The following is a 19,010-nucleotide window of genomic DNA, read 5'->3' on the forward strand; positions in this document are numbered from 1 at the left end:
AGTATAAAAATTAGGAGATGAGAAAGAATCATGAATTGACCACTGTTTTATTGCAGGCTGAGACTCTTAGAGACAACTTGGACTAAGCTTACATAGTAACTGTAGCTTAATAGCTTAAGCTTTCTTGTGGCAATAATTGTGTACAACAACAACACACAACATGTGCAGTGCACCAACACAGACAACAGTAAACATTTCACTCTCTTAGAGTCAATACAAGTTGTAAACTATAAACCTTAGTTTTCCTGTGGAAAAAGTAATTATATCTTAAAATAAAAAATGGATTATGTGCACCAACAATAAACATTTTACTCTCTCTAGAGGCTCTTTCTTAGAGACACAATTTGGAGTTTAGCTACATCTTTTTTGTTGAAAAATAAAATAAATATGTCATACAAATGAGAATAAGAACTATGTACACTGACATATGTGCAACTATTAATATAATTAAATAATAGCCGATTGACACGATCTTGTCGTCCGTCATAAGGCTTTGGATGTGACTGTATATAGTTTGGTATAGCTCCGGTAGGCATACATCAGTGAAATATTTACGACTAGGCAGCGTGTACCGTGGATCCAAGCAGTTAACGAGGCGTGTGAACCCCATGTCTTCTACAACCGAAAGCGGTTGATGATCAAGGCATATGAATTCCATTACCTTTTTATTTAGTTCTTTCTTTTTCTTGCTGTCGTTGCTGTCGTTTATATGTCTCTGTTACAGTCAGCTGAGTTAGTGACGTCTGGGTTGCTGCACGCTCCTTTTCTTTCGCTGACTTAGCAGCAGCCAACTTCGAAAACTCCGTATACTCCGCGATGTGAGAAACTTTCAAATGTCTTATTAGGTTCGTTGTGTTGAAATTCTTTTGTAGCACTCCTCCTCGAGGTATCTCCTTTGCACACACCTTGCAAACTGCAAATTTGTTGTCCTTTTCGGACACATTGTAAAATTCCCATACCGGCGACGCCATTTTCAGTGTTGATGCTTTTTTTTTCTCTCCCCCTCCCACCTCGCCTGCCCGCCTTTCAATGTAGAGACTGCCACGCCCCCTTATGAGACCTGGGTCTGAGAAGTGGGAATGCATGCAGTCAATGCACTGTCTCTATATTGAAACGTTATCTGATCGGCCTGCTTTGATCTATTTTGAGAACTCCGATCAAAACCGATAGGGGCATTATCGGCCGATTGCGATCGGTTGCCGATCGATCGGTGCATCTCTAGTATATAGTGTCATATCATAGTAACATAAATACACTGTGCTGAGTTATCATAATATTATGTATGTAGCCTTCAAATGCACATTCAAGACATTTTTGCATGTGTCAGTGTTGGATCACCTGGTTATATTATAAAGTCAGCTGGACACAGAGTGTCCAACCAACTCATCGAGTTAACATGTTTTAGCTAGCTAGATACAGCAGGTTGAATCTGCAGCGTCAAGCCTTAGACTGTATTTACACCAAATCCGGCAGGGCAGTGAAAATGTAGGTTTTCCCATTCATTTTAATGAGGGAGGTCCTTTTTGGTTGCGGCAATGCGGACTGCAGGAGGCTCTGCAAAAAAAACAAAAGCAGTGAAAAAGTTGAATCCAACTCAACTTTTGGGAAACGAAGCCCGACGTCACGTGGCGTTGGCCAATCACATAAGCTGGCGATCAGACTATGACTGAAGCCGCAGTGGAGTGTAATGTGTCGTGCATTCACTCAGTTTGGCTTTGTGCAGCAGTTTAAAATACATCTGTGGATGTCGACAATCACTGTAGGGCCGGCATGTTTAATGGGTCAGTAGCAGGACTTGTTATTTAGCATGGATAAATACTACAGAGGGAACACAAAGGACATTTCCCTGTGTAGCATTAAGTTTCACTTTCATTTTGGTTCGGTCTTGATCCCCAGTTTAAAACACACAGCAATGATCTGCCCCATCCTGGTTGTTTACTGTTATTTTTAATCCACCGATATGGGCCAACTATTACTAGTAGGACCAGCATGCCAGCATAGCACAACAACAAAGCAGCTTTGTCTTTCAGTAAACTGATCAGTGGGGGTCCCCAACACTTCACACAAACTGACCATGGGGTGACACTCCCACACCGCCGCACCAACCTGCAGTGTTTCGCTGCACCACTGGATTTGGTCTGAATGTACGCTCATTCCTCGAGCCATTGACATATCAATCACAAATCCATCTCACTTATGCCAATTGCCTTAGAGGGCATCACAGTTTGCACATCATGACATCCTACTTAGACCCTTAATGAGAAAAATTTAATAGGAGAGCCCTTTAACAGGAAAAAAAAGGGGGAAACTTGAGGAAGAGCGATAAAGGAGGTATCTCTCTTCTAGTACAGACATGCAATAAATGTAAATGAAGTTATCTAAATGAAGGACCTATCGTTGCAAGAAAAAACACAAATATCAATAACAATAAATCAAATTGTGGATTTGAAGATTTCGAACTGCAAATCTACAATTCGATTTGACTTTCAATTTTAAAGGCACGATCAGTTTAACTTTTGGATTCAAATTTCTTTTAACAGGGCTGTAGGCTGTGCCAATGTTAGACAATCAAGTCTTGACTTGTAAAGATTGTTTTTTTGCCCTGACTTATTCAAATTCTTCCATAAAGAGATTGGAAGGTATCAAGTGTGGCATAACTGCCACATTTTGTTCAGGAATGTACCACACTAAAGCCATATGGTCAATATAAATTATTTACTCAAAGTTTAATCATGGTAGTTCACCAGTAGATTTGGAACAAAGCGAAACAAAAAAGAGTCAATTAGAGCAACTGTGTAGCAGTACACAAACACGCACATGCACACACACACGCTAGAAGAGTGAAACACTTCTGCACGTGGCCGAAGTCAGAGAGAAAAAAAATACTGAGAGAATCACTGATCCTGCTGTTAATTGTGATAATTGAAATTGAACGCTCATTTCAATTGAATTTGAATTGAAATGGTGACAACCCTAATAAACACCATCATCTCTGTGGCTCCATGAGTGCAGCGGTAGTTTGGCAACACTAACTAAGGGGGGTGGGGCTTAGCAAAGGGTGCATTTAATACCAGCTTTGTATACAAACAAGTATTTCACTCTGCTCCTCCAGCACCCCCCTCAATAAACATGATCTCTGCTTCCCTCTCTCCCTCTCCTTCTCTCATAGAGAAAGCAGCTTTGGACCCTCAGGCAGTCATTTTAAAGTGATCTTCAGTGAAACTTCTCATCCCACTCCACCCCTCCTACTGCCACAGTCATGAAGGCATCCAGCTTTACACATCAGGTTGTGAAAGGGAAAAAAAGCATTCAAAGCTTGATGTGTGGTCCTTTCAAGCATGTTATTGTTTTCAGTTCAGCAGCATGTTGCGTTGCCTCTCATCCAACGAGGGAAATTAACACAATTCTGCCACTAGCTTTGAAAGCATACATTTGTATAATGGGTGATTTTAATCAGGGGGCTAATAGAGGAGCTGTGGCTATGAGCTCATGAATATGAAAGAGATTGGGAAATGTTCCTGGGGTGGAGTTAAACTTCATCAGGAATTACTTAAACGGTGAGTAGATCATGTAGTTAATTGTTTTGGTAGATGGTAGACCAAAATCTTTCTTTCGTTTCTTTATTGCAACCATCACAATTATAAGTTAACTAGTAGTATACAAAAGTACTGGAGCCACTACCAAACACAAATACAATTCAGTATTGTGCCTGATTCAGTGGCATCAAAATAAACAATGTACTAACAGTGAACTGCTTCCTGGTTTAGTCAGGTGACAGCCACAGTAGCTCTTGACAATGATTTGCAGACAAACGTCTAGAATATGGATCGTAAAACTTCTTTAGTGTCACATTTTTCTCAACTCCATTTGTGTAAAAACAACATTAGGAGCGTAGCCCTTACTGGAATCAGTCGTGATAAAAAATGTATACATTAATGGAAGCAGAAGGTGCTTTGGATAAAAGCTTTCAGCTGACATCCTGCTGTGTTCATAGACTTTAAGGTAATCACTGAAGTAGTACTTTAGGATTACCATCTAAAGGCTATTCAATATCTTGCCTTGCAATCCGTCCATTGTGACAGTGCACACATTGAGCACTATATGTCAATATGCACCAATATACTAGAGCTGAAGACAAGTGTATTATGGCTGATCACACACTCCAAAAGTGTCTTCCCATCCAACTAACCCCCCTCACTCAGCCTTCCACATACTGTTCATTCACTTGCCTTCAGAATTGCATCTGATCTCTTAGGGCCACTTTGCAGAGCTAAAAGTGAGGATGCGTTTAAACCTGGGCCCTACACTTTTATGTTTGGGTGTGTGAATGATTCACTCTTAGCAAAAGTGTTGAATCTGTCCAGTAGATTGTCTCAGTTGGCAGCCAAAACACAGCTGCAATGGCTGCAACGTAATCCTTTGGGGCAACTCTGACTATCAAAGTTATGGCCACTGAAAGTGCTTTTTACGTCACTGACAGCTTGAGGTTTTTAATTGTCAAATCTGACATTACAACAGAAATAATTCCCAAAGAGAGAGACCCTTTTGATGAATAATATGATCCTTTATGTAACCAGAAAACACAAGCCTCGCCCAAGGAGAAGTCCCGCTCATATCTCGAGAAAGGGGAGTTTTTACCACATATCTAGATTGTTAGTGAAATACTAAGCCATGAGTTTGGAGAAAATAAATTCCTGCTGGCAGTTCTTCAAGGTTAAACTCCTCTCTCCAACTCTGGCTCACCTGTCCACTTTCGTCTTCCTGCAACAACTCATCTCTCACGGGGTTTCAGCCTGAGACTTCTCCTTGAGCGAGACTTGTGTTTTGTGGTTACATTAAGGATCTAATCCTTGCTGCAATGAGTCCGACCCGCAGCCCTTTGCTGCATGTCATCCCACCTCTCTCTCATTCCATTTCCTGTCATCTCTCAAGCTATCCTGTCAATAAAGCCATGAAATCCTTTAAAATAAATTCTGTAATGATGTTGTCACTTAGAATAATGACCTCAGCCTGTCAGTGGCAAAAACAAGCACTTTCAGTGGTTGTAACTTTAACAGAGTTGCCACAAAGGATGATGGTGCCGCCATTTTAGCCATGTTGTTGTCGCTGGTACAGGAGATCTACGGAACCATTTCCAAAGCTTTTGCTAAGTCTGTATTTATACATTTACACATCAAAACATGTAAATAAAATGCAGCAATTCCCCTTAAAGAAGGGGGTTACTAACAGACTAAGTGCACCAACAAACCAAAACTACATAACTACGACCACAGAATTCACAAAGACATGACCGAACAGGAAGTTCTGTACATCCTGTTGGGACGTTGTCCAGCTAAGCAGCAGAGAACGGGACTAAATGAGCCAAAATCAAACTAAATTTGGCTAACATCCAGTCGACAGAGGACATTTTGTCACTACTTTAGCCATCTTTCCAGTAGCATAACTGATTTGGCCATGTATAAGGTATTTAACTTGTATTGATTTCTTGTATCCAGCCCCTATCCCACTGAAGTTTTGTGTACATGGTGGTATAAGACCACCCTGAATTCTGGACTGCCTGACTGTATACTGTATAGCTACACATAAATATGTCATGTGTTTCTGTTTCATTGGGTTTTCACCCATGGGTGCATTGCCCCGGTGCTGCTATGCAACCTCTTTCCGGGATGCAATGCACAGTTTCGCCCTGGGAGTCAATCACGTGAAGGCATGACCTAGTTGCTGTGGGGGAAAAAAGCAAAACAACATAGCTGTGAGCATGAGCAGACTTCTGACTTCATGGTTATCACTGTATCCACATGAACCCTGCAGAGATATTGTAAGAAGGAACGACTATCCAGTAGCTCTACAGAAGATTACACCCCTCAGTGTCTATTGATTAGAAAAGCTGGAAATCAAAGCAGTATTTGATCTGGCAGTGTGGTTTTATGGGACTCTGGATGAGGCATTATCCCAAACACAATCTATATTGAGCTGCCACAAGTTCCGTGGACTATCAGAAGGAGGTAAATTCATGCCCAAAAAATATTGATGCGTGGCAATAAATACAGAATATTTCTGGTCTGGTCCAACATGGTGACTTTTAGAGTTTGTTCCACTGAGAAAAGATGCTGAAACAAGTGAAGACATTTACTGAAAATTGCTCAATTGTATTCCAAAAAGTATGTGTACATTACTTGAAACAGGTTGTGAGGTCGTCTCTTTGAGCAAACAGCCACAGTAATCTCATAATGGACAAAGCAGATGCCAGTGCCCCAGTACTGAGCTGAGAGGGTGTCCAAACTTCATTGTAGTTTTGCATCATCTTCATCGCCTCCAACGCAGACAGGCCAAGCAACTGCATGCCTGAGGCAATCTGTGATATTATTTACTGTGAGCATGTCAAACCATGTGGCTGAGAGGTGAGAGAATCTCCACTTGCAAGTTCAGATTAAAATCATGAGACTTCAATCTCTCGAGGAAACCAATAAAGCAGTAACAGTCAGTAGGTCGAGCAGTCAGGGCAGGCCCAGAATCACCAGTGGATTCCCTCGTGTACAAACAAGATTAAATCCACTACAGCTACTCCAATAAGGTCACAGAGAGTCACAAATGAAATCCTTAGAGAGAAGCAACTTGGGAAACTAACACCCCTGAACCTATACTGCTGACTAAAAAAAATGTCTTAAGCAGAATCTCAAGACATCCTCAGACCAAGAAATAATGTAATAACTTGTTGAGACAAACCCTGATTGTCTACTTTAGAATCCTGCAAGCTGCTGTCTCTGCTATCACTGAAAACTTCTTTTTGTTTGTTTGTTCGTTTGTTTGTTTGCCGTCAAGTCTGGTTACATTTAGACCTGCAAATGATTATTGTCTAATTGTCCAACAAACAAATGGTATTCACAAGGATATAAAAGGAAAAAAAGCCCAGCCAGAAAGGCAGAAAGGCCAAGTTTGAGTGATTGAGGCTTATGAGAAGAGATTCAAATTCCGCAACTCTGAAAATGGGAGGAACCTTTGGTTCTAGGGGTGGGTAAAAAAATCTATTCACATAAGAATCCCGATTCTCACCTCCCACGATTCAGAATCTATTCACAAATGTCAAAAATCTATTTTCTGAATGTTATTTATTAGTGGTGTCAATTATAAGATGCATCGCGATGCGGACGTGGAAGATTGTGCATCGATGCAGAGACGGAGCCACTTATGTTGATTGTCCATTCTCAGCCGGACAATAAAGTTACATCGCGACGTTGCTCCCATGCTTTGAATTGTGGGCTAATGTTACTTATGTAGGAGGTATGTCGGAGGGAGGCAGAGATCATCTGCGAGCGTTAAAAAAAAAAAACTGCAAGGGTAGTGCAGCACATGGACAATTTACAGTGCACACACAGTTATTTTGAAGTTCATCTTCAAACAAGGCAGCGGTTGCAAGCGTTTCTTTTATTTAATGACTGGATTGTTACCTTTGCAAGACGAACATTACGCAGGCTACATGTCTGTGAGAAGACCAGCAAGACCAGCTGAAAATCGCTAACAAACACACACCGCAGCATTCAACACGTTAAAGAAACCCAAAAACTCTGCTCCTGCTCAGTGTCTTGCACAACGATGGACCCCCCCTGGCTAACAGTGCAGCAGAGAGGCTGCTCTCACTGCTGGACTTATAACGTTCATGACACAGCAGAGCACACACCCTCATTTTGTTATACACATAAATGCATGCATGCTTTCAAATTAATTATTTAACTAATCAATGCTGTCAATGTTTTAAAATAAAAAGGCTGCAGATGATTTATCTTGATTTCCAGTTATGATTCATATTGTATTTCAGCAGATTAAGGACCTCAAATTAATGATCTAGCACAAAGTAAACTGCAGCAAAAGACTGAAAATAGTGCCCCCTTTTCTATTCCTTTGATCGCTAAACAATTTTGAATTGAAAATCGTTTCGAATCAAAAATCGAAATGTAAGATTTCCCAAGATTCACTGCTCTATTTGGTTTGCAAACTACTCTGACCACAGGGGGACAGAGAGACAGTGGTGTGGACTCACACTGAAGTCCTGATCAATGTAAAGTGATCTGCGTCCCTGGAGAGCATTTTCCAGCAAACAACGAGGATTGTGTTTAACGATCAGAGCTTGTGCTGTCAATCTACAACAAATAAGGCCACTTCAGCCGCTGGTGAAGCCGGCCTTTGCTTTGACTGACCCTACAACCTCAACAAGGGTCAAACCCTTTCAGGCTGAATCAATGGTGGCTGATGTTCCTCATATAATTACCCATGAGTATTATTATGCTGTGTGTGTGTATGTGTGTGGGGGGGCAGACAGAGAGACAACAGAGAGATGAATAAAGTTGTCTGTCATCTGAACAGCCGACCTGCTTAGGACTGAGTTACTGTGATCAAAGCCACAAGACACACAAAGCAACAGACACACAAGTGGCAGTGTGTGGTGATGTTTAATTGTGACACGTAGTTTATGATGGCTGCAACTAACGATTATTTTCATTTTAATTTAGTCAGATGATTATTTTCTCCATTATTAGATTATTCTTTCAGTCTATTAAATGTCAAAACATAGTGAAAACGGTTATCAGTGATGTCTTCAAATTGCTTAATTCGTCCCACCAACAATCATTTAATATTATTAATAACATATTAGATAAATTTGGTTTAACAGAGAAAAGTTTAAAATCTCTACAACCTAAAAAGAATTAGTTAGATAATAAACCGCTGCAAATTCATTTACCAAATTATTTTTTCCTACATGAATAATTATGTAGCTCTTCAGTTTATACAGCAGCATATACAGTACAGAAGAACTGCAGTGGCATGCCAGTACTTCATGGTATTTGCCACTTACAAATAACTCAAATTTGCTGAAGCATGAAGAAAGCTTGAGACACATATTTATAGATTTTATTTGAGATGGTGGTGCTTTATTTATTTTTTTACTTTTACTACTATTTATAGCATTGGTATATAATGATAATATAATGAAATGTTTGGGGTAGGACAAAAGTATATACAGCAACATATCACATTATTTTAACTTTTGATACGTTAAATACATAATAATATCATATTTTTTTCTTTTAAACATGGGAGCTGACCACTGAATAGATTTAGTGTCTTTGAATTTAACAGTCAAAGAAATGCAAGCAAAATGATCAGCAAAGAGCGGCTGCTGTCAGACACTCAAAATTCTGATTCCCCTTTCTTAAATGTGAGTATTTTCTGGTTTCTTTATTTCTCTATGAAAGAAAAATGAGTATCTTTACGTTGCGGACAAACTAACATATTTTGGGCTTTGAAAAACACTGATCTGAATTAATCACCATTTTCCAACATTTTATAGGCCGAACAACTAACCAATTAATTAAAAAAATAATGGAAGAATTAATCTGCAATGAAATCATAATGTTTTGCAGGCCTCGTCACTAAAGCACATTCATGTCCCTTTGTAAAAGTTTGTGTCTGTTCTTTTCTGTGAAACTAATGTACTGTAAACACTGAATATTATTTTCTGACCATTTCCTGCTCTTAAAAAAACATTTGTAACTTCAGTTACAGACACTGTGATATATTGTAGATTATTTCTTTGTGATATACAGAGTATCGTAGAACCACCTTTGTTGTGATTCCTTGTCATTGGAAGAATATCGTGATAGTATTGTATCACCCATATAAATGATTATGATGTGGTACGAAATCAGCTATTCTTTTTTGAAGACATCGATGCAGCCTCCTATGAAACTGGCAACACATAGAGAACAATATGCAAGACCTATTTTTTCAAAAGTTGAAAATGAGCCTCAGTCTTTGCAGGATCTTGGACACCGACTTTTTGCCATTAACTCTGTCTGCGTGTGTGAGTGTCTGTGTGAGTTTAAGGTAGTTTGCTGGCTGTGTCTGACACCGTTTGAATCGTGCCTTTCTTAACCCAGCCTGAACTGTGTTTCCTTTACAAAGCCATGTGTTATCCTTGCTTGAACTGCGTACTCTCGAGACAAAGGCTGTGTTTGTATCTGTGCTCAAAATCAGCTCTGCTCTTTCTCCACAAAGCAGAAGAAAAAAGAAAAAAAGACAAACCAGGGCCAGGCAGTGAACTCAAGGTTATCTGAGCCTGGTGCCACAATAAGAGCCACAGTCCTCTTGTTACCATTCTGGCCTCCTCTTCTCTTGACAGATCAAGGCCGAGCTGTAAGGCGAAGGAGCGACGACACACAGCTTTACCCTTTGACTCTCTTAACAACTAAGTGAAAGGTATTCCTATAAAACTGCTGCATATACTATATGTAAAGCTTGTGTCAAGCAAGAAGAATGCTCAGTTCCAGTTTGATGCAGGAAAACACTGCCTGCTTGGTCAGCAAAAGGAAATCTTTCTACGTTTTCTGTCAATCCCTGAGGTCAGTTTCAAAATGTTAAAGTTAAAATAGTTACAATGTTCTTAGATTTGCCATCAAAGTAGACTGCAGCAGGGTTTAATTTAAATGTTAAAACATCAAAGTGATTTAAATCCACAATTCACAGGCGAGCAGCAATTTCCATCTAATCACACAGCCTCTGTGCATGTGTGCGTCCCTTTGGTACAAGCTGTCAATGCTCCTAATTGTTAGAGCAACAAGAGTCTGCTGCATCTCCAATATATTGCTTTCTCTCTTCTGTGCCACTCTGTCTTTCAACACACACACACACACACACACACACACACACACACACACACACACACACACACACACACACACACACACACACACACACACACACACACTTCAATCAATATAGCCTAGTTCTGTAGGAGGACAGGATACGCCTCATCAATAATGGAAGTGTGTGTTGTGAAGAGTGTGAGGGCTGATTCTTTGCCTCATGTCTCGCTTGTGTTTTAGTGGCCACCCTGTGACTAATAACCCACAGATACCCAGACTCAACCATTACAAGGAGGTGGGAGGAAACACACACACACACAAAGACACAGGCTGCAGATGAACAGTTAGACACAAAGGACACACAAACACACACACACGCAATCTATATACCATTCGGCAGCAGCTCATAAAATAACAGTGGCGCCTCCGGCCAATTTATCAGACGGAACATTCCAATTTGACACAAGCCTCATAAGCATGCATCCTTTCACCACACACACACTTTGCTCTATCATACTAGTGAGCCCCCTCACTGATGCGCTGCATTCCCAAGCCCCTTACCATAACCCTAATCATCACAACTAATTGCCTAACCCAAAATCTAAACCTCATCTAACCCTAATTATAACCATAGCCTTAAAACCAAGTCTGATCACTCATACAGACCTTTATAGGTCGGTCTGAAAGTGAGGACAGGTCAAAACGTCCTCACTCTCCCAAATTGTCCTTCCTCCAAAGGTCTAAAACTCAATTGGTTCTCACAAAGTTAGATGTGCATGTACACACACAAACATGAATACAGATCTAGGAACTTAAGGCACAAAGACAGAAGCAGACACAGTCACACTGGCAACTTATGAACATTCAGATAAACAAGCATAAAGCATCCTCACATGCCAAATTCACAGCAAGCAACGACCATGGATATATATGTATATGTTTATATATTATGTAAATATATATGTATATGCATATATATACATACACACACACATATATATATACATACACACATATATACACACACATATACATATATACGTACAATTTCAATAACCAATGCACCTATTCTTATGTATATATTGATAAACATTTAAGTTGGAAGTTTAAATTATTCTCTCAATCATGAAGAGAGAAGAACATACAAAGGCAGGAAAAGTGTTAATTAAAGAGGGGGTGTGGATCTCTAGATGTTTTTACGCCTTATTTATCTGCTGTGACAGCAATAAGATCACAGATGAAGGCATGCTATTGCCTGATTACAGAAGAAGGTAGAGTGTGCCAAAAAGTCTTGTGTGATGTGTTGTGTTGGGAATAATAGGGAGTTGATGAGAAACAAACAAAGTCATGTTTACACACAGTGTTACTCACTAAAACACACTGTGTATATCCTCAAGCTATTACAAACATGTCAAGTACATTATCTTCTTCATGTAGCCAAGCCAATTTTTTAAACATTTTAAATCCAGCATGGTTCCATATCCATGTTTACTAGCTTGCAGTCTTCTTCATCCCTGCTTTTGCTGGCTCATTTCTGAATAGCTTAGCGTGTTACCACTAGCCTTGATCAGTGGATTAATTTGACACCATTGGTATCGCATCACGCTCATGCGTTTGTATGCATGTGCGTTCTCATTCACATGCATGAGATAAAACAAAACAGACTTATTAATGGAAAAAAAGATCATAGTGTCACTAGAGGTGTAAATCTCCACACAGAACTTTTAAAACTGCTGCCATTTTGTGGACTTCGACTAAATATTGCACCTTGCAGGTGAAACTAGGTTCAACTTGGCTCCTTCTTAAGTGATGATTTGAATCACCAATGTTTGGAGGACAGCCCTGGTCCACACTAACAATTCTAAAATATTCAAACAATTATCAGGCTATAATTTCATCATTGTTAAGATAATAAGTGTGAAATCTGTGTTTCTGTGAAAAATATTTACTCTGAGGACAATGTCAAGTCATATGCGTTGTTTAAATTAACCACAAGAGCCATTTATAAGTCACTAACACTGTTAGTGTTCTGTTCAACAACAAGTGCAATCCAAGTTGTGTCTGTGGTATCACAGATGGTAGCTGCAGAGGTGGATACCGACAAACAGCCTCCAAAGCACAAATCACAGATGATGAGGCTGCACTGGATTGACCTCTCTGCTAGAAAAATAATCACTGCCAATGGCAAAGTTTCTCTCACTGCAAACAGGAAACTCCCTCATGACTGGATCCTGACAAAGTGTTTGTACTTCGCTGTTTAATGCAAAATCCAACATCCAACATTTGACTGAGTGACAGATTCATTCAGGTTGTAATATCAGAGTGTTAACTTATTTTAATTATAGGCATTAGTGTTTTTGACATTGTACTATAGGGACTTTTTCATGAAGAGCTAACAGCAACATTGTGTGCTCACAACACTGCTGTACAGCTTATCAAAATAACTGGCACATAGATTTATACACTGGATGAAGTATTGTGAAATATTATCAGTGCTTCAAATATATGTTCTCCTCTTCTTTTATCTCACATCGCCATGATGCATGTGGTTTCAGTGATCTTGTGTTTCTGTTTGCAAACACTGTTCCCAAACTGATGCGCATCCTGCCGAAGGCATTATCATGTCACCTTGTCCACAGGAGAAAAGACAGGGTGTGTGGGGGTTTGTGTGTCCGTGTGTATACTTGTCTGAGTGTGAGCAAGAGTGCGTGTGCATTCATGCATGCATCTATGTGTGATTTACAACTGTGTGAGCAAACTGCCAATGGGCACCGACAGCAGTGGGACAGAGGGGTTTGTCTGGCTTACCAAAGATATTTGTGGAATGTCCTTTCTTGGCAAGGGGCTTCAGCTCGTTGTGACCCCAGCCGTACTGTCTGTAGCTGTCCCAGGCATGCTTCATCATCTGGCAAAAAAAAAAGACAACAAAACAGATTATTAGAAGCTGTTAAGTCAGCTGACTTGGCAGGGCAATAGCAGGTAGTATTGCAGATATGTATAAACAGTGGTGATTGTAGAGTCTGTTGGGGCCCAAGGCAAAAGTTCCCAGCGGGCCCCTTCAACCAGTGTTCATCACCATGGTCTTATAAATAATCAAAGAAAAATGTACAAAATCCAAACCTTGTTTTTAATTTACAATGTTTACAGTATAACTTTTTAATATAAATAACATTATAAACCAGAACAATTAAAACCTAAATAATAACTAAACAACTTCAACATTTTCAGATTGTAAAGAAGTCACATTATAATCTATAAAAGGTATGTAGTATAAATATGTTCCCGTGCAGAGGTGGGGTTTTATAGGAATATAGTCATTAGTGTGAGTTAGGTTCATGTGCATATTTCCAACAGGGTGGTTGCAAATATGAGGTAAGAAGACAGGATTAGGCTCAGTGTAAGGTTTGTGATTTGAACAATCAGAAATGTGGACTGTATAGATAAATAAAATTAGATCAAATGTTTGTGCCAATCAAGTCCTCAAAAAAATCATATTTAAAACTAATGATCTTTAAAGCCTAATATTTATAAAACTGAATTAAAGCATTTTAAGACTTTTCAAAGACACACAGACACCGTTGACAATAAATAGACAGCACGTCCACAAATCGGACAGTAGCTCCAAATAATGGCTCAGTAATGATGGCTGGATAAAGATGTTTAAATCTGCATTATAATTTTACATTACATTGATATAATTACAATTTTGGCATAATGCAGTTACAACAGCTGTCAGGCTGTCACTTAAACTAGGCACCATAAACAACAACAAAAAAAAAATAATTTTGGGATATTAATCAAAATTAAGGAAAGTGGAACTGTATGTGATGACAGATTATTTCCATATACGACAAATAAAACATTTAGGCATAATCATTAGGCCTTGCTGGTGAGAGAGACATTTCCTTTCCTGTTAAAAACCCCTTCACTTTTTCTTAGTCCTTTGCTTTTCTCCAATCTTCAATCACATCAGGACAGAGCTGTTAATGAATCAATTAATCAACTGCTACATGTCCTTTATACATGATAATGTAAAATGAGACACCTCCTGCCTCAAACAATGGGTGAACTGAACCCAAATAATGGCAGCAAATTAAGAAAAACATTAACACAATGTAAATTCCTCGAAGACCCAACCCACCACACAGACACACACACACGCGCGCAGACACACAAACACACACACACAGACACAGAATCACTTGCGGTTTGGCACAGCTGAAAGGGAGGCATGACCCCAAAGACTTTAATCTGGAAGATGATGCCGCGGAATCAAAGTTCACTGTTTTGCCCCCAGTGTGACGTAATGACAAGTCTGCCTTCGACACTAAACATCAGATCCCTCCACACACACACACACGCATGCATGCATGCATGCAGGCAGGCAGGCACGTGCACCCGCTCACACACACACGCACACACACGCATTTGATGGTTTGAACACAGAAAAATGCAGGTATGATAATAAACACATTCAACACAAACTGCAGACATATTTTGAAGCTCTCTCTTTGTATTTTTCTTTAGTGCATCACTTCTGCCCCCCTCCTCGTTTGTGCAGACATTTGTCTACTGGATAGAACAAAATGAGATTCTATTCTTCATATGACCTTTGAAAGGAGGCTGAAAGAGATCAGCTCGGGGAGGGGGATGAGGATAAAAAGAGCAAGAGATTGTGAGATGAGCACTGACATGGAGGCTGATGCTGAGAAGAGGCGCTCCAGGGCAAACAGAGGAGATGACACAGCCGAGGAAGGAAAAAGGGCCAGCTTTTAGTGAAGCTGTTCTCTTTCGATCCCAAACCTTTATTCCAAAGCCCTACACAAGTGGCATCGACAACCTCCAAAAGTATTTCTATGTGCTGTATTGTAGGCAACTGGACTTGTTCCAGTTTCTTGAAGACATTTCACCTCTCATCAAGAGGCTTCCTCAGTTCTAACTAACTGGAGGGGAGCTGCAGGCTTTTAAACTATGTGTGGGAGTGTCCTTACAGAGTCGTTAAGGACACGTGTGAGCTCTGAGTTTCAGAGTTGTTAAGGACACTTGTGGGTCGTTGACCCAACCGGCCTTCATGTGGCCACAAGTGGCCCTAACCACTCTGAAACTCAGAGCTCACACGTGTCCTTGTAAGGACATTCCCACACAGAGTCTAAAAGCCTGCAGCTCCCCTCCAGTTAGTTAGAACTGAAGAAGCCTCTTGGATGAGAGGTGAAACGTCTTCAAGAAACTGAAACAAGACCAGCTGCCTACGATACAGCACTTAGAATTACCATGACCTGGATGACTGAGAACCTTCATCAACACTCCGAAAAGTATATTTCCTGTCTTTGTGGTGCCATCAGTCTCGGTCTGGGTCTGTGGACATCTGTTGATTTTGTTCTCTATAGTGTCTGTATATCTGGCAGCTTTCCTATCTGTCCATCTGCCAGCCTCTCTGTCTCTACGTGTCTGTCAGCTTGTCACATCATTCCGATGATGACCTTGATGATGATGACTAAGCTGGCACTGATACATCCTGCATCACACAACTGTTCTTAGTGTGTTAATCTTGTTTCATTAAAGCTATATTGGTATCGATTCATTATTATAATGAATTTGGCTACTTAATGTGGGCCCCCCTTTTCATGCCTGACAGTCCTGAAAAGGGTCCTTCTCTATGATGCTCCTGCTGATTTTTCCCTCATATCAAAGTATTTCTCTTATGTGTAGTAAGGGTCTGATATTGTGGGATTGTCACTATGTTAAACCTTAGAGTATTAATTTAAAACATTCAAAAATGTATGAGAATTATCAAAAGAATGTGAAGAAATAATAGTTTTGAAGATATGTCAAAGACATCTATGTATTGTGTTGCAGGGATATCTACTGAAGTTAGCATGCTAACCAGTTAGCCCTGGGCCTGAAAGCCTATTTCTCCCAGCAGTCCAAAGGTCCTGTGCCGGCAGTATAAACACCGTCACTCCAGCTAACTGCATGACTAACTGAGCTACCAAGCTAACAGTAGCTACAGTCATAAACAGAATACAGTTAGCAGCAGTTAGCTACTCTGATCATTTGCTGCCCCTATTTGCCAGTAATATGAGTTCAACAGGTGGCCTATTCTTACTTACTGCCCCTTTAAAACTCTCATGAGGGAAGAAAATAAGGATGTAAGTACAAAACAAGTTTACATTCAAAGATGACCAAAACAGAGGCTAAAGTTCTGCAAACAATATACTTTGAATAAAATTGCTGTTACATTATATGTACACACACTTGTTACATCAGTATTCAAAAGCTGGCTCGAGGGAACACAGAAAGTTAAGACAACACCATTTTACACCAAAATTAGCACATACATGTAGATTATTTAAAACATGGGTAAACCCACACACGCATCAGAAGATGCAAATATTAGAAAAGCAGGTAGTAAAGAGCATGGAGTTCAGTGATCTCCAAACTCATCTGCGACTGAACGATGTTCAATTGCTGATCTGAGACAGACTGAAAAGTATTAAAGCACTACTTTCCAGAACTTCAATGTGCGTCATAGCATTGCACCCAGGTGTTGTGTTTCCATCACTGCCAACTGGAGCTGGAACCAATAAGTATCTTTGACTGCTGCTGTGTCATTTGTCACAGGAATGAATGGCCATCGTGCCCTTTCCAACTGAAGACAAAAGCTAGACATTTGTGGGTGTTTGTGGGATTTTTGTCCATCGTGTATGGCAATTAAGAATAAAGCATAACTGCATAGTGTGCGCTCTTGGTGATTTACTATCAGTTACAAAGGATGCATAATGGCAATGGGGATTATTTAGCTTCCTAAGAAAGGAGAGTGCCGAATTTGCAGCACAAGGGTCTGCAGTTAGTGACAGGACTGCACAGTCACATAGTGCTGAAGCCCTGCCACTGCACAGAGTGGTGTTTGCTGTTGATTCAAAGCTCATTAATATTGAATGTGTCACATATCTAAATTGCACCAAATTCCACACTGCACTTCCTTCGGCCCTCAGTAAAAACCTGCCTGCGTGTCTGTGCATGTGTTTCTGTGTAATTTTTGTAAATTTTTTAAGACGGCGAGAGGTCCCTCAGAGCTCTGTCTAGGAGGAATTCCTTGCTACTGCATTAGATGGGATTAAACAAGCTATCAGTAACACACTCACAGGGAGTGCACCGTATCACATTCCAGGAAGTAGCTTGGTCTACCGCACAGCCACCTTGTATGTCTCTCCAACCAAGCTATGTCTGATCCCCTACCTGCCTGCCTCTTTATGCCACTATGTGAGAATGAGTATCCAGATCCTCCTCCATCACTCCCTCTCTCTCTCTCCTTGGAGCAGGCAGGCAGCCAAGCTAATAAAGACAAGGGCCAGGAGTTTCATTGTGTTCTTGGCCTCATGGCTTTCCATGACGCACTCCATGCACACACCGAGGATTATAAATCAAATGAATACACACCGTGACATGGACACACACATTGGCTGGCTCCCTGTGATCTGTGTTGATTGGATGCTTCATCAAATTTTGATTGGCCCATATGCCAAGGACAAGCACAACAGTGCAGGGTGTTGACAATGTTGACAAACTGCTTATTTAAAGGACCTTGGAATACTAATTGGACATTAAGCTACAAAATTCTGTGATTGATTCTGACAGCTACCTCTTGCCATCACGGCATCTTGACAGCCAAAAGGAAAAGAGGGGAAAAATTGGTTTGCATTGGCCAAAGAGGCTGGTTCATTTCATAATTAGAGCTGAACCTCATCAGCAGTGGCTGCAAAATTGGCTGCAAGGCAGCTCAGAAAAACCCAACATATTGTAATCTCTGACATGTAAAGTTACATCTGAATAAATCGCTATTCTAATATCAACAAAGAATCTAAGAGCTCTGTTCTGCTTAATGTAAAAAGGTCGCTAGTAGCGAAATTCACAGACAATTACCACCCCACTGTGTTTTAGCTAACTTTCTGCTGTGTGGTTTTATAGCCATTATGAAATTCTGATAATGATGAATCTTCTTGTTCAGTACTTTGAAACACAACAATAACTGAAAATGCTATCACAGAATTACCCAGAGTTAAGCTGTAGACAGAAGCAATGACAATGAGGGGATGGTTCATGGGTTACTTTAAAATCTCAAAATATTAAACCAACACAGCAAGACTAACATTCAAATAACATTCAGCTCAAGGGACAAATCACTGTGGCTAGGATTTTCTTTTCAAGGGGATTGTGTTACCATGACTGTCATGACAGCATACCAAACCACTATATTACAGTGGAAATAGAGACATGTTAAACTTTCACCTCTTCTAGCCACTGTCAGAAAGACAGATTTATCAATGTGGCTACCACTAGCAGCCTGGCTAAGCAAAAAGCAAGCGTTAA

At 40.2% G+C, this 19,010-nt stretch overlaps 1 protein-coding gene across 3 annotated transcripts in view; it reads right to left on the reverse strand.

Annotated features, from left to right (window-relative positions):
• Positions 1–19,010, reverse strand: part of man1a2 (mannosidase, alpha, class 1A, member 2) — a 141,108-nt gene that overhangs the window by 80,388 nt on the left and 41,710 nt on the right. For all 3 annotated transcript variants that reach the window (XM_084361748.1, XM_084361749.1, XM_084361750.1), the window contains exon 4: positions 13,449–13,545. In XM_084361748.1, coding sequence (XP_084217874.1) covers positions 13,449–13,545 — 97 coding nt within the window. The remainder of the gene's footprint in view (positions 1–13,448; positions 13,546–19,010) is intronic.

Source organism: Pagrus pagrus (assembly GCF_965226575.1).
Source record: "Pagrus pagrus genome assembly, chromosome: 9".
Lineage (NCBI taxonomy): Eukaryota > Metazoa > Chordata > Actinopteri > Spariformes > Sparidae > Pagrus > Pagrus pagrus.